Genomic DNA, 18328 nt, shown 5'->3' on the forward strand with positions numbered 1-18328 from the left:
CTATGTTATCTACTCACATGACGGGATCTAGTTGAGAATTATAAGAAAGCTGTTCTCTTGAATGAAAAAGTGTTGATTTGTTATGACGGGAATTGTCCACTGCATGGTATGCAGAGATTTTAGCCCTCAGTTTCACCACATTGTTATGTTAACCCTTCACGGTTACGTTCTTTTAATCATGCCCAAATTTATTGGAGACACTCTTGCGATGATAGTGTTGTACATCGCTTGGGTGCGGAGTGGCAATGGGTTCGAACTGTAAAGAAGTCAAACTACGCTGTGAACTGTGCGTGTTACTTTATTGCAACTATAGAATACATGATCTGTAAAAAGTAATACACATAAAGTGATATATTTTGGACACAGAAGTACATTATTATATTTATTCAAAGCTTACCAAATTCATACAAGTCTGGAATTTCTGTGTTTTAGAATATAATACAAATAATGAAATAACGAACAAGTTAAAGATAGCTAAAATGCTGAAAAATTCAATATTTCAACTTATACCAAAATACTTTGTAGTAGAAGCTAATTATTAAATGTTTGATCTTAAATATCAAAATATTATGTTATATCGCTGTAATGGCATTTTATTTCTAAATAGATTAATATTGAAAATGAAGTTGGTAGCGAATAGTCCTGACAATATATAATGATTACAAATACACACAAATAATTTTGTTTTAAAAATCTAAACAATCAATTCCACTATTTAAAAATTCGTATCATATAAAAAAATACAAAATGCTTCAAACGTTTCGTAAGAAAATTGAGTCAAGTTGTTTTCAAAATAAGTCTTTTATACTACATCTAAACATTCAAATCACTGCAACGCTGTCCTTAATAATCTTGAAGATATGATGCATATTTTTTTTCTTTGCTGTAAAGTAGAAGAAAGGCGAACTCTATGATGGGAAGTTTACGTAGTTTCTGTCGCACGGCTTCAGGCGGCCGCCTTAATGCGTGATTCTAGCCAGCGATGAATATAATCTCGCTTGCATATAATGTCATCGGTTGAGGCGATGGACTCGTCCTCATGTGCATCGAAGTGAAGAAAAATTACAAGATTCGTTTTTCCGGAAAATTACGAATCATCTTATAACACCTTCAATGTCTACATATGGTCGCCTGCCTGGACAAAGTAGCTCCCATTCGACTTCCGAGTCCGTAACGTTTACAGTATCTTTTCTCAGATTGAAAGGCATCCTCATAAAATCATTTGCTAACTAGCAACTTCTTCACGAAGAATCTGATAGACTGATAAACGTCTGCACAGAAAAATTCACTGATATAGCAAATCTCTTCATACCTGTGGTGCATAATGTTAATGAATAATGAATTCACTTAATTAAATTATACGTGGAAAGATTAGAATGCACTAGTGCAATGCAAAAAGTATTGCGACTCTTACTTAGGAATCGTAACCTTTTATGAAATTAATAAACATTTGAGTTGCAAAAATGAATATTACATTTTAGGACACTTCTTACAAAAGTCCATCATAAGTTTAAGTTGCAACAATAAAAAATAGAATTGAATTAAAATTTATTTTAAAAACTTCAGTCTTTACAGATTTATTAATTTATTAATTTTTTAATTTGCTTTGGTGTTTTACGGCAAGGCAACAACAGTAGGCCATTTAGTACTGAGGCGATTGGAGTCAACTACCTTGCCCAAGGACACACCACAATTGTCAAATTCTGGCTGATCCGATGGCAATATTCAAACATGCACCATCTTTTGTCATCAATGTATTTCTTACCTTTAATATGTTTAACTGACTTGTTATTTAGTCTTGTATAAGATATTGTATTTTCGTGTGCACTTTGATCGTATGCGTATGTGTGTATTGTATAAACGATGTAGGTTGTGTTAAGAAATCAAACTAACGCATACGAGTTTATGTATTGGATGCGTGGCACTCTATGCAATAACAATGCGTAACAACAATTTAGATTTGGTTCCGAAGTTGATGTACTTGCATTTAAATTCCTCCTAATAGATACACAAAATTGTACAGCATTGTTTCCAGGTGGTAAATGTACCAAAATTTGCTGAAAGCAACACTATACATTCTAAATCTAACGACGGACAGATGCAAGGGTCTTTCTCCAAAGACACTGTGACGAAATATCGCTAATACCAGTCAGACGGACAAAAAGATGTTTGAAAGTAAGGTTTGATGAACGAACTATGAGCTTTAAGATCACCAATCATATAAAGGAGAAATAACTCCCAAATTCGATTTCAAATGCGAGGTTTTTGCCGTTACGGGAGTGGAGTGTTATTACGTATTGACTTTCCAAGAAGACTATTCTTTGATCAGTATCGGTTTTTGTCCCTAAGTAGGACACTTAAGACACCTGATAGGTGCTCCAGCTGTTTAATACTTGAAAAACAAGTGTCCATTTATCTCTTTCAGAGTCGAATAACCGAAAATGTAACATGAGACGTAATTATATGACAAAATATGCCTGATAATAAAAATATGTCGAGTTAAATAGGAGACGGATTACATGCAAGCTGAATCGAAATACTGAACAACAGATAAATGGCATATTAACATCTACTTAGAAAATAAACCTTGAATGAGAATACATAATCCTACTACAGGCTATACACGTTACTGAAATGTACTTGTCTAGATCTCTTGCCCAGGAAAAACGGAAGTGACGTAGATGAAATCGTTCACAATAATAACATGTACATGTAATAAATTCCCATAGAAACACACATGGGAATATCAAACTAGCATGAACAGAAAGAAAACAGCACCCCAATAATTCATATATCTAAGTTTTGGTAAAAAGCTGTGCACACAATTATGTTTCAGATATAACAGATATAACAAATCTTATTATGTCACAAGACATATGTAACAAATCTTACTGTGCCACAAGACATATGTAACAAATCTTACCGTGTCACAAGACAAATGTAACAAATCTTACTGTACCACAAGACATATGTAACAAATCTTACCGTGTCACAAGACAAATGTAACAAATTTTACTGTGTCACAAGACATGTAACAAATCTGACCGTGTCACAAGACATATGTAAAAAATCTTACTGTGTCACAAGACACATGTAACAAATCTTACTGTGTCACATAACAAATGTTCTAGATATCATTGTTTGGAAAAGCTCCCATGTAACGCTTAGAAAATTCAACCAGTAACAGTCTGGGGTGGGGGGTATGTGCTAACTTGTATAATTGTAATAATAAGTTCAAAATGTTTCAATTCATGGCTTTTTTGTACTGTATGTGATTATGATAGAATGTTTAATGAAAGGAAAAGACGACTAAAACATGGATATATACGCATGTGTATTACAAGCAAGAAACTATCATATGCTGGCGCTCATAACCCCAATCTAATCGTTCGGCAAGAGCTGGATGACTTACAATGCAAGTAATATGTAAGTAAACTTTAAATTCTTAGTGTAGCGGAAGAGAGATGCCAAAATTTAGTATATCGCAATAACACTTTCGCATTAAGCCGGAATCAAAAGCAGTCAAAAAATTTAAATCCAATCCAAGTATTGTACTAGATGTGTATATTATAGTCCTTAGTTACATAATTAAGAAATAAAAATTCAGTGTCTTGTCTTATTTTCATAATTATTAGCTTTATGTGATTTAGTAAATTTATAATTGTAACAAACTTAATTATTGTCAGCATGTTTGTTTTGTAATTTCACGGTATTTGTCTTTGTAATCCTGTTATACATGTTTTTGTGAGTAGTGCTGGATTTAGGACAAATGAGGCCCTGTGCTAGTTAAGTTATGAGTTGAAAAACATTTGAAAAATTCATCGTAAAAATGTTTTTGGCCAGGAAGATGGGGCCCCCTGGCCAACGGGGCCCTGTACCTAAGCACACCAAAGCACAATGGTAAATCCGGTACTGTTTGTGAGTTATCTAAAGCGCTTGTTATTTCTAAAGATTAGGTTCGGTACTAAGACTAAATAATAATAATAATAATAATAATAATAATAGTAATAATAATAATAATAATAATAATTATTATTATTATTATTATTATTATTATTATTATTATTATTACTGATACCACCGCAAGAAAGGACTAGTTTAAGTGGAAACTTGTAACTATGAACGTTTTGCGTGTTGACAGCTATCTGCCGACCTTCAAATTTCGCTTCTGTTTTTCTGTTTATACGCTTCGGAAAGTAGTCATGTGACGTAATTCGGACCAGTTATTGCTTATCCAGCACGCTGAACAGGCCAGGTTGTGCCGAATAGACACTCAACAACCAGTGACACAAACAGAGGGTTATCATACAATTTAATTAGCATTACTTGTCTATTTACACACAAACCGTAACCAACCTATAAACATTCGGTATCATTTAATATTATCACTTGTCCTTCAAACTTCAAAGTCTTTACTTCGTTATTAGGAATAGCCGAAGAGTAAAAATAAATACCAGTGAACGCTGAAAACATTGAAAATACGTTGATAAGCATAAAAAATAAAGAACATAATATTAAAAATTGTAAAAAGCAAGCATTTACAATAAAAAAGAATTAATTTAGCCGACATGGCTACTGATATATGTTTTAGTGTCAGCTGATGAATGCATTAAGCTAAGTGCTATTCAAGTGCTGAATTACGTGTGATAAACATTTATGTGTGTGATAAATACATTTGTGTGTGATAAATTCATATGAAGTGTGATAAACATATTTATGTGTGTGATAAACATTTTGTGTGGTACATTCATATTTCTGTGTGTGATAAACATATTTCTGTGTGATAAATTCATATTTCTGTCTGTGATATACATTTCTGTGTGTGATAAATATAGTTCTATGTGTGATAAATTTATTTGAAGAAGTAACATTCTAGATCGAACCAGATGACAGTACAGTTGCTGCCCACATGGCCAGCGATCACACCTGGTACATGACAAACAAGAACATACAAATATCAGGATAAGTCAAGGTCTCTAGATTCCAATCACATTGCAGCATTAAAAATTCACTCTTTGAGCAGTATAAGCATTGACATTGAGAATATATTTAATTAAGACAACCTTCCCAGCCCACCATATTAAAGCTTTAGAAGACCAGGTCTATTACTTTGCTTTTGGATAGAAATAATAAATTTAATTTTCCCTCTTTTTTTACGGAGAGAGAGAGAGAGAGAGAGAGAGAGAGTAAACAAGTAGTGTTGCCAATCAAATCAAATAACTGAGTTATCATATTCTGTGCCGCTATCGTTTCCTTGTGGCGTTTCCGTGGCCGGTAAATTTGATGCATGCATGTTGTCATAGGAGGGGTTAAAATAGCCTCGGTCGGCAGTCAGACAGATTGTGTCGTAAGTATTACAGGATTCTCCTACACCGATCTCTTCATATTCTGGGCGATATTTGGAGCAGGAAGAATTCGCTTCTGATTGTATTGGATTTTGATGGAATGATACATTTTGCTCAGGTTCGGACCAGGCTTTAGAAAATTCACATACTCCCCTTGGTGCGTTCTCGGAATTACGGTTTTCTTGGTCATCATGCATCGCATATTCCTGATTAGCAAACGTTCTGGAAATATCATTTCCAGTAGATGGCTTGTTGGTCGTATACGGTTCCTGATATAACCCTTCTTTGTGTGCTTTTCGGAACTTTCGTACCACAGGTTTCAATTTGTCCCTGAAAACAGTGCTAAGGCGTCAATAATGTACACCACTGAATAACATTTATCTACGTACAAGTTTATGGAAATGTAACAAGAACTGATTTTCAACTGATTTTCAAATATATATGTATGTTTGTGATCTTGATACATAGATAGCTGAACAGATATATAGATGTATGATTCAAAATTGATCAAAAATAAATTAACAGTTTGCTATTTTACATAAATCTTAAAAGCTGCAAGTGTCCGTTACATACCTGAAAATATAGCATACAACAGCAAGTACAGCCACAAAAAGAAACAGTCCCACTGGTAACCCTGCATACAATCCAACTGAAATGAATGATGCAATAAAAGTAACTTGCATTCTTCTCGCATCTTTACATCATCATCTTCAACAATTTTAGATAAATATTCAATGATATGAAAAACTTGTCTGAAGCTGTAAAAAGAGCTACTTCCATTACTCAACATGCAAAATCTCCACATTTTTGTTGTTGTAAGCATCATTTACGTTTTTCCAGGTCTCATTGTTCATCCAATAACGACGCGAGCTTTGGGGCCCTCGTCATTCAGGCTCGGCTGTAAACACGCTTGAGGGATTCCGCAAAAGTTGATTATTAAAAAAAATCAAGAAAAACAAGTATGATCCGCTATCCCTGCATAAAAATGAACAAAACCCAACGATAGCCTTTTGACATTTTCAGATACACTTAACAGTTTCGCTTGTGATGTAGTCGATCCAGTACGATGGTTTTACTTTAGTATTTGGGGCCCCGAGTGGCCGAGTGGTCTAAAGCGCTCAGCGTTCCGGATCACTGCCATCTAACCTCTGTCTGCGTGGGTTCGAGTCCAAGGCTCGGCTAGCGTGGGTACGTGGGAAAGCCTGCCAGTAGCTTCTCGTGGGTCGGTGGTTCTTCCATGGGTTTTCCAGGATTCTTCCTCCACCAGTTATACTGGCCGCCATGTATAGCCTATCTTGTGCTTAAAAATGGCGTTAAACCCTAGAACAACAACAACAACAACAACTTAGTATTTTGGGGATCGGCGCACGCTTTAGATTAGTTGGTGTAAAACTGTCATCGACTACTGCGTTATCAAACAAGTATAAAGGTATCTTTTGCGTGTTTATCATTATTGGTATCAGTATGTGTGGATATAATAAATTAACATATCTAATTTCTCTTCTCGGAACAGTTCTAGCCTATGGGACGCGGGTTTGAATGCCCACGCCTAAATACCCATCCATCATCCCACATCCAGAAACTTACCCAACGTTAATAACCCAAAAATGCATATATTACATTTTAGTACGGCACCAGGGATGAGTAGGCTTCTTATCAGCTGACTAAGGAGTGGAGAATGGAGTAAACTAGAACTCTTGATTATCTTTTCAACCGTAACACAAGATGATTCTTTTATTAAGAAACATTGAATAAAGTCAGTTCATAACCATGCCAGTCTTGTTGTTTGTGTACTAAGTCAAAATACTATCATTGTCTTGAGGTACAATATGGTTTATGATGATTTCACACAAGGTCAGGGTACATATTAGCACCATACTATTATTTCATTATATTATTACTTCTTTTGATGAATGAAAATTATATAAAAATTACCATATCTGGGTTTAGTTGCAATACAGTTAATACAGAAGAGAAAATATGACTTGATTGTAACATGTGAAATGTACAATCTGCAAGGAAAATCACTTGCTTGATTTGACACTTCAACTATAGCTTTATACTTATTTGAAGTTAATAGATATAGATGTAGGTAAAATGTCTGTCAAGTCGGTGAGGAAAACACAATGTCTTGGACAACTTGTATAGTATAAGATTGAAACATATATAAATTATGTTTTTATAGATTGCTAGATCAAACAAGTATTGTTGAATTGAATTTAGAATGTCAAGTCGGTGAGGAAAACATTCAAAATGACTTAGACATTCTATTTCCCTAAGAACTTTAGACCTATAATTTAATATATTTGTAATGTAGAGAAACTTCTATATGATTTTAGCTTCAGAAAACTAATTGAATAGAGAAAATAGAAAAATAATTTTAAAAAATTTATTTTAAAAAAGTAATGGTCTGTGAGGAAAACACTCATATGAACATATAACCGCGTTTCAAATAACAAATGATATAACAATATAAAAATGAAATAGAAATGACTAGAATTTATATGGTCACTCCGGTGGCCTAGTGGTTAGAGCGTCCACCTCGGAAGCGGGAGGTCTTGGGTTCGAACCACGACTGAGTCATACCAAAGACTCACAAAAATGGTACTAACAGCTGCCTTGCTTGGTGCTCAGCATTAAGAGGTTGGTGTTAGGACTGGTCGGCCTGGTGTCAGGATAAAATGAATGGGTGGGACATCATGCTACATGTCTGCGACATGATGCTCCAGTTCTAGACATCACTATAAACTACCACACTGCAGACATCGTAGCGATATGACTGAATAATTGTTAAAGCTACGTTAAAAATCGTAATCACACACTAGAATGTATATACTTTGGAAGAGAGAAATGAATTAAAAATAATTTTAACAAATTCCTTAAATAAATATTGCTTTGTGCTTAAATAAACTTTGACAAATGAAACATCAGGGGCTAAACACATAGAGTATGTTCAAACAGTCTTAAACGGATAACTAAAATAGTCATTAATCAAACTATCAAGGATGCCAGCATTGATACTCCCTATTTTCGCTAACTCAAAACATGTAGACTCTATCAGCTAACAATTAATCGATGAAGAAAACAAAACAGAAGATCCTAGAAACTATTAATGTCAACTCATTTGAGCAATTCACTTGTAATGCGCTGATTTACAAACAAAGAAAAGACTTAATTGATAACACTTTATCGTATTTGCTATCATATGTACTACTTATCTGTCTTATAATATATGTAAGATTTCTGTCCTATACCATACGTACTATTTCTGTCCTATACCATATGTCAGATTTCTCTGTGTTATACCATATGTCAGATTTATCTGTGTTATACCATATGTAAGATTACTGTGTTATACCATATATAATATTTCTGTCTTATACCATACATACTAGTTCTGTCCTATACCATACGTACTATTTCTGTCCTATACCATATGTCAGATTTCTCTGTGTTATACCATATGTAAGATTACTGTCTTATACATACATACTAGTTCTGTCCTATACCATACGTACGATTTCTGTCCTATACCATATGTCAGATTTCTCTGTCTTCTACCATATGTAAGATATCTATGTCATATACCAAAAGCGCCAGAATTTCCTATGCAAAATAAATCCAACTTTGTTCCATGCCGTTACTCATGCGTTAGCTCTTGGTGTATTTTTTTCTAACTTATCAATCTTATTCTTGCTGCATGTATGATTTACTCTTTACCCCATCCCAGGGACAACTGGAGAGAGCACAACACACACACACACACCCTCCATCCCAGAAACCCCTCCCTGGTGGGGGGAGAGCCCGAACTTGTACATCGTCTCATGTATATTTTCCATATAGACAGTCGTAATGTATCACATATATTTGCCACACGAACAGTCTATGGATTTAGATATACGGACAGACGTATGTTATGAATATTTAATTTGCATTGTTTGTTTGTTATGATTTTATTTAGTGTTCTTTTGTTTATTTGAATATATGCTGTGGATAACGTAACATTGTATCTAGGGGATGAAATTGTCCAAAATTAGTGAAGTTTGTAAACATTTTCTTTCTCTGAGTGAGGATCTATATATAAAGCTAGATTACATGAAGATTGTAATATTGTACTGTGATATCGGTGATGGTCTTTCTAATTATAGCTAGTATCTTTCTAGAATAATGTACTTTTGACCCTTTTTCGGAGTCCCTTTTTACGTCTTAGTTTAAAATATGAAGCTCTTTGTCATTCGTGCCTTAAGATATTCACAGAATCAATTGTATTACTGTAGTGTCCAGTAGTTCATTTGGGATGGAATTTTTTATTGAACTGTTTTAGTTTAAGTGATTCTTGTCTGGAAATATTAAATACTTTTCAAAAATAACATTATTGGAAATAGAGACTTGAATTTATAGTGAAAGTTCAAATAAGGATTTAATTCTTGGATTGTATTATTGTGATCCAACAAATGACGTTTGTCAGCATTATACAAGCCATGACATGCACATCAACAGTTTCAGCGTTGGATATAAAATGTATTTCCACTAAAGTTTTTTCAGAACGTTAATCATTAGGATTTGTTTCTGTAAGTCTATGATTATTTGGGATTTAATTCGCAGTACCAAAGTTCCCTTTTATATATTTTCTCTTTGTCTTCTAAGGAAATAAAAATTTGGATGAATTTTAAAAAACGTGTTCATTCTCACTATGTTCTATAGTCCGAGTTTCCTCTGACCCTTGCCACCCCATTTTTGATATTTGGACATTTATTTTGGGGTGTAGGGTCAGAGTACATTCCCTGTCGAAAAGTTGGAATTCGCCGACACCATTTGACATGGGGTAGCCGCTTACTAGCCGGCCCAGCAAACTTTAACGACCTTTCATCAAAATATACCTGCATGAAATCGATAGAAATATGATCTATTTTCTAGGAAATTAGGATCATAGCATTCGTTATGTCTTTAATACGCTGACAGACGAGATGAAATTTGATCTGAGTCTGGCCATTTGCACGTGACTACTCAACCGCTGCAACCTACATGTCAATGACATCATATGTCATACAGTCACGTGATATCAACAATAGACAATTTCTAGCGTTGCTGTAGGAAAACAAATGTGTGTGTGTGTGATTTGGATTTTTAACGTAGCTTTAATAATTTTGCAGTCATATCGCTACGATGTCTGCAGTATGAGAGTTTATAGTGATGTCAAGCACTGGGACATCATGCCGCAGATATGTAGCATAATGTCACACCCAGTCACATTATCCTGACACCAGGCCGACCAGTCCTAACACTAACTTCTTAATACTGAGCGCCAAGAGAGGCAGCTGTCAGTATCATTTTGTAAGTCTTTGGTATGATTCGACCGGGAATCGAACCCACGACCTCCCTCATCCAAGGCGGACGCTCTAACCACTAGACCACCGGAAAACAAATCGAACATATAAATGAAAGTCGCGTAATGTTTATAGAAAAATGAAGAAGAAAACCATAAATTTCTCAAAATATGTATTGTGAAAACAACGACCGAAACTCTTAATGTTGCAACAATTTGGGACGCTCACCTGTTACTATGTACTTTTGAGAGAGTGATGTATGTAAGGTGAAGTTGTTTTCATTTAAAACTTGCACAGTGGAGAGAATGTTGGCATACGTATATGCTACTTTAATGTAATGTGGCTGACATTTCTTTGGATATTATACTTTTGGAAATTGTACATGATCTAAGCACACTGCTAACTAAAATGCCGATTCCTTGTGCTAAAAAATCAGCCTGAATTAGTCTAAAGTACACTATCCGTAGCAGCTATTAAAATAGGTCAAATGAATTTTGCCAGACTAGCTTCTGAAAGTGCAATGAATGAATTACCAAATACATAAAATGTATTAAAAAAAGTTATCGGCTCTTTTTTTAATACATTTTACCTCTAAAGTTCAGGGCGTGAAAATGACAAGTGGAGCTAGCACTTTTCGAAAGATGCACATCTGGAGTAAGGACAAGCTGTATACTCTATAACTCATATTACACCCATCAATCATACACCAAAATAAAGGGAATTAAAGGTTCTTTGAACTATATCTAAGATACACAAGGTCTTTTTTAAACAGCCATTATAAACAGTGAGGAACGCCGGGGAAATTCTTTTTCTTTAAAATTCTAACCCCTATGCAAATACAAAACTGTAGAGCGCCACCTTTGAAGAAAACCAGATTCACTACGCAGAGGTAACAAGTCAATGGTAATCACGTGACACTAGCATAAACATCTCTGACACGTGCTCGGTACTTCTTGAAAATGGTTTTCATCATCCTGCTGCGATACTGACAGGTTTCTGGTCGTTGTTCTCAGAATAAATATGTTGTGAATTAAGTGTGCATTATATTTATTTACAAACGTTAAGTGACTTCCATATAATATTCCATATTCTTTGTACAACAACTTTGGAAATTTGTTTATTGTCGACATCACGTGACTATATGACCTCTGGTGTCATTCACATGTAGGTTGCGAGAGTTGCATAGCCATGTGACTCGGAATGCAAATGACCTGATACAGGTCAAATTCCAGCAACGATGTAATTTCGTCTCGTCTGTCAGCTGATTAAAGACACAACGAATGATATGCACACTATTTTTGAGAAATTAAATCATATTCCTATCGATTTCGTGCAGATATATCTTGATGAAAGGTCTTTCAAGTTTACTGGGCCGGCTAGTAAGCGGCTAACCCATGGCGACACCAAATGGTGTCGGTGAAATCCAACTTTTTGATAGGGAATGGACTCTGAACCTACACCCAAACATAAATGTCCAAATATTAAAAATGTGGTGACAAGGGTCAGCGGAAACTCGGACTATATTTTCTATTACTTATTTTAAGACCATAGAGTCGTAATAAGTAGCATATCACATATATTTGCCACGTGGACAGTCTAAGGATATCAGATAAGAGGAAGTGTAAGACATATTTACCATATGGACAGTCTATGCAAACAGAGGTACGAACACACTCGTGTGTTACAATGTCGCACTATATGCTTAGGAAAAACGATGTCCATTATGCTTTCTCTCTCTCTCTTTCTTTGAACATGAACACTTGAGGTTTTTCAGCCAATGATCTGGGCGATATGCATAGCTTTATCCATTACAATACTTCATCCATTACAATACTTCATCCAATAACTTCATCCATTACAATACCTCATCCATTACAATACTTCATCCAATACTTCATCCATTACAACACTTCATCAATTACAATACCTCATCCATTACAATACTTCATCCATTACAATACTTCATCCAGTAACTTCATCCATTACAATACCTCATCCATTACAATACTTCATCCAATACTTCATCCATTACAACACTTCATCCATTACAATACCTCATCCATTACAATACCTCATCCATTACAATACTTCATCCATTACAATATTTCATCCATTACAATACCTCATCCATTACAACACTTCATCCATTATAATACCTCATCCTTTACAATACTTCATCCATTACAATACTTCATCCATTACAATACATAAAGTCAGACATAAAAGTTGGATGTACACCACTTCCAACTACCTTCTCTCCAGTCGACCTTCGGACATATTTGCAAATTTCTTTCGTGACAAAGTACAAACCATTAGAGATAAGCTTGACACCACAATTTCAATTGACTCGTCGTCACCATACAGTTGGGATAAAGAATTTGAGCGGCAACCATTAGCAGCATTTGAACCTGTCTATATGGATTTCGTACGTACAATCCTGATGAAGAGTGCACCAAAGTCATGTGAACTTGATCAAATTCCAACATCACTGCTGCTTGATTGCTTAGATCCAGTATTGCCTTCACTAACTGATGTTATTAATACCTCTCTCTCATCCGGGGAATTCCCATCATTTTTCCAAAACTGCCATTGTAAAGCTTCTGCTGAAGAAACCAACACTGGACCATAACAATTTAAAGAACTACCGCCCAGTTTCTAATCTCCTATTCACATAAATATTTTGTTAGATAAAGTTGTTCTATCCCAGCTTGTATATCATCTGAATTCAAACAGTTTTCTTAGCAATGTACAATCTGCGTATCGCCCTTACCACAGGACTGAAACTACTATTCTAAAAGTAGTTAATGACATTCTCTTTGCGTTGGATAGCGGAAAGATTATAGTCCTCACCCTCCTTGATTTGTCTGCAGCATTTGACACAATAGACCATGATATATTACTTCACTGTCTCCAGCATGTATTTGGCATTCATGATACAGCCTTACTGTGGTTCAAGTCCTACTTGGTAAACAGGACACAAATTGTGTCCGCAAATGGAATACACTCCAGCCCAGTTGATCTATGTTGTGGTGTTTCACAGGGGTTTGTTCTTGGACCTGTTCTTTTCATTCTATACACTCAGCCACTCTCAAGTGTCATAGATCATCATCCAGTGTCTCACCAATTGTACGCTGATGACACCCAATTATACAAATCTAGCCACCCACCTAAAGTTGGTGCTACCATCAAAGGTGTAGAAAGGTGCATTTCTGATGTGAAATCATGGATGACATGTAACAAGCTGCAGATAAATGATGATAAAACGAAGTCCACTCTGATCACAACACAAAGACTTTCTCATTCACTTCCTTTACCTCAAACAATAAATATCAGCAACACCAACATTAAATTCACACAAGTAGTACGAAACCTAGGTGTTACTCTGGATAGTACTCTCACATTGCACCAACATGTCATGAACATATGCAAGGTTGCATATGTTGAGCTGAGACGCATCAGCTCCATTCGCAAATATCTTTCAGTTGATGCCACTAAAACACTTGTGTGTTCATTAGTACTTTCAAGACTGGACTACTGTAACTCAATTTTTTTTCTGTTTCATCTCAATATCTACTCCAGAAACTTCAAAAAGTTCAAAACACAGCTGCTCGGATCATACGTAGAGTACCACGATCAGAGCACACCTCCCCGCTGCTCTGTACCCTACACTGGCTATCCATTCGATCCAGAATCAAACACAAAATTTGTTCTCTGTGCTACGTTTCACTGACGGACTCCAGTCCAACATACCTATCCGGCTTCACCCATGTGTACACACCAGCAAGATAATTACGCTCCTCTTCTGACAATCGTATACTCATTATTCCCACTATGAAAACAAAGTCATATGAACAGTGTTCTTTTGCACACCAGGGCCCAGCAACGTGGAATGACTTGCCCACTGAACTTAGACACAAAGACACAGTAATCACATTCAAGAGGGCTCTCAAAACTCACTTATTTCGACTGCAAGAACAAACTTAAAGACTGAATAATGTTTCCTACCTTAAATATTTTCAGCATGTTTTTGTTATGTCTTCTAATTGTATGGTGTTTGTTTTTGTAATCATATCATTATAAATGTATTTTAAGTTATAGGTGTTGTCAAATGTTGTAAAGTTCTTAGAGCTTCTAAAGATTAGGTGCTATACAAAGTCCTCATTATTATTATTATTATTATTATTATTATTATCTATATTGACCGTACAAGGTGTAAGCAGATCAACCCCATCTCTCCAGATATATCTGATAAGCTCAAACAGATATCTTAAAATTAAATTTTCATTTATTTTACATATGATAAGCGCCAATATATCGTAAAACTAAATCTGATTTATTTTAGTATAATATTTTACAGATATCTCTGAGAAACATGATAGATAGATAGATAGATACATAGATAGATACGTAGATAGATAGATACATAGATAGATAGATACATAGATAGATAGATATTGAGATGGAGATAGATATATAGAGATGGACAGACAGATAGATATAGAGAGAAAGATAGATAGACAGATATATATAGAGATATATAGAGATAGAGAGAGATATGATAGAGATAGAGACATATATATATATATATATATATATATATATATATATATATATATATATATAGAGAGAGAGAGAGAGAGAGAGAGATAGAGATAGGTACATAGAGAAAGATATATATATATATATATATATATATATATATATATATATATATATATATATATATAGAGAGAGAGAGAGAGAGAGAGAGAGAGAGAGAGAGAGATTAGATAGATACAGATTTGTCGAAATGACTCACTGAAGGACAGACAAAAGCTAAATGGAGAAAGGTGTACATTTATGTACATGCATAAGTGTATGTATGAATACGAGAGAGAGAGAGAGAGAGAGTCCATTTGATGTCTGTTCCCTACTCATAGCACTTTTTGTCTCAGTATATTCTTCTGCCTTTATTTCCAAATCAGTGGGTATCGTTTGTTCCACCATATCTATTATTCCTGTACTATTGAACATGTCCACGGGTGTTGTAAACCATTCCTCAAAGTCGGTTGTTTTCATTGTTGTCGCTGAATAATAATAATAATAATAATAATAATAATAATAATAATTCCAACATGAACAACTAGTATTTATATTAATTAGAATTAAAATTATTACATTTTTTGAGATTTGAGAGAAAATACTATAATACAAACTGGTATAATCTGCCCTTCTGCGGTTATATTACGAAAAGAGAAGAATATATTCCTCCTCATAATTGGGGGAGGGAGGATTTTAATGTATTTGGGGGGGGGGGGATTACCCCATGCCATTTCGTACTTTTGTTGCCTCAACATTCTATTGTATGGTTTCAAAATGAAAAAAGAAATTATTTTGAAAGTCATCGTAACGTACCAAAAAGACTTTAGCTTGCTGTCTTTGCTTATACGAGTATTCTGTATTAAAAACAGTCTAGAGAAGAAATGCTTTGGGGTGGTGGTATCTTGGAAGGTTACTTTTGGAATCAAGTTATCCACACAACTTTTAAATAAAAAAATTCACACAAACGTTTTTAGATTACACATTCATTTCCATTCAGTAATTATACCATGCTAGACGCAGAATAAAAGATATAGAATTATTATAACTGTAATACTGAACTCATTTACTTAACATTCTTGCATTATCTGTTTTTCGTTTCTGATATTCAAACCCTGTAGGCTAAGACTAGTATCCTGTTAAGACTCTGCTAGTTAGATGCCCTTACTCTGAACGATTATACGGACTGAAAAATCCAAACCAGGTTTTCAATCTTGAAATTAGCAGCTTGAATGAAGCAATGAAGCAAATATTTGTATTTATATACATGAAAAATCGTATCGTTTTGTTTAGTCCATGAAGCTAATTATTCAAGTTGGAAGTATGTTAGTAAATAAATCGCACTCATCAGATGTCCACCATTCCAGAATGAGTTAATGAAAGGGAGGTGGGGGGTGGCCCATCAGGATTAATAACCCTCTGGGTTTCTAAATTTGAAACATCTGTCCGTTGCATATCGGTTTGCCCGTAGGAGTCCCACCGCTTCTATTCAATGTAGATAACATAAAAAAAATTATATGTTCGAGCGTAGTTTAAAACTTTCGTATATGCATGTTGTTAACTACTGTTTATTCGAGATGAAATATAGAACAAAAGCAGTCACTGCATCGAAGTTAACTTCGTTTCTGAATCAGTTGAATTAAAGCTGTTGAAAAAAGTGTCTGGAAGAAGATCAAACAGAAGAGAGTCAAATAAGTTTAGAATGTGAGGGAAATTGTGGTTAGACTTTTCTATGATAAACCTTAACTTTTGCAACAGACGACGATGCAGAAGGCATGTCTCACTCAGCCAACAAAACTGTCACCTGATATCATCTGCCAATCAGATCACATCCCCAGGTATTGAAAAGCCTTGTTCTGGCGTTGCAAGGAAAACATCATTGTTTCAAGCCACGGGAGAAAATCCGCTACGCTCCCTTTTCAACCGTAGCCGTCCGCGTTAATATTTTCTCGTTTCTCATGAATATATACAAATCTGCTCAACTTATCATTGCGAGAACAAGTATAATTTTCTCACAGTGTTTACCCAACATGAAATTTCATGTTGTGTGAATGAGCTAATCAAAGCGTTCTTCCAAGCACAGTCACTTATCGATCGATAAAGCGCCAAGCTGTCACTTATAGATCGATAAAACGGCATACCCGTGAATGTAGTGGCGTTTTTCGGCACCTCGGTATAATGATGACAATATGGTGCTAAATAAAGGTAACGTCGCTAAAATATTAAACAGAATAGCACAAAAATGTGGAAGTTAAATCCTTCCAAGTCAACGGAGATATTGAGAACAATATATGAATCATAAAGATATTCAAATTCTGTGAAATGCATACAAAATAAAAGATAAAGGTAACAAATATAACATCCTTAAAGCATAGACATAAAATCCTTAACGCACATGGATTGATAAATGGAGCAGTTTGATTCATGTGTAGGAAATGGTAACATTGTCTTGTTGGTGATGTATTTGTGTTCATGTGCATTCATTAAAAACAATGAAATGTTGTCGCAGGCAAACCACCGGTGTAAAATGACACTAGGGGCTTGTCGAGCGTGGCTTGCAACTATGAGAAAACTCGTTTCTCTGTTGTTTTTATATAATGTTTTTCCTTTCTTCTAACCAGACACTAGTATGGCGGAGATCTCACATAGTCATGAGAGAGGTCTGGTTCATACGAAAATACATCTATGTGAAATTCCAGTCTGTTTAATGTCCCTTGATTGGCTATCACATTAACATTTATTCAAATCTTAAACTCCATCCGAAATGATTTTAATTTATTTTTTGGTGTATTATTGTATATCTGTTCTTCAGTTTTTATGGTGATGCTAAAATGTCGTGCGCTATACAGCGATAATTCACGAACAATAACTTAAGAAGAATTACCGCGCATACGTTATACAGTAGGTCTCAAGCATGTGGACAAGATGTGATTGATTGTCTCGGATTACATTATCATGACGTACATGGAATTGTAGTGCTTAGCCTAGCCATAGCATCGGTTGTCTTATCAATATCACATAGTTGCTATTATTAGACTGGAAAACTCTGTCATTGACTTATTTCATAGTGAACAAGTT

At 35.0% G+C, this 18328-nt stretch overlaps 1 protein-coding gene across 2 annotated transcripts in view; it reads right to left on the reverse strand.

The window, feature by feature from the left end:
* Nucleotides 1–280: 280 nt before the first annotated feature.
* LOC149776634 (uncharacterized) overlaps nt 281–18328 on the reverse strand; it is a 33192-nt gene continuing 15144 nt past the window's right edge. For both annotated transcript variants that reach the window (XM_089941131.1, XM_089941130.1), the window contains exons 4-6: nt 15586–15738; nt 5919–5994; nt 281–5675 (exon numbers count right to left, since the gene is read on the reverse strand). In XM_089941131.1, the coding sequence (XP_089797257.1) occupies nt 5213–5675; nt 5919–5994; nt 15586–15738 (692 nt within the window). In that variant the 3' untranslated portion in view covers nt 281–5212. The remainder of the gene's footprint in view (nt 5676–5918; nt 5995–15585; nt 15739–18328) is intronic.

The sequence above is a fragment of the Sinohyriopsis cumingii genome, chromosome 18 (assembly GCF_028554795.1).
Source record: "Sinohyriopsis cumingii isolate HCF-2022 chromosome 18, ASM2855479v2, whole genome shotgun sequence".
NCBI classification, from domain to species: domain Eukaryota; kingdom Metazoa; phylum Mollusca; class Bivalvia; order Unionida; family Unionidae; genus Sinohyriopsis; species Sinohyriopsis cumingii.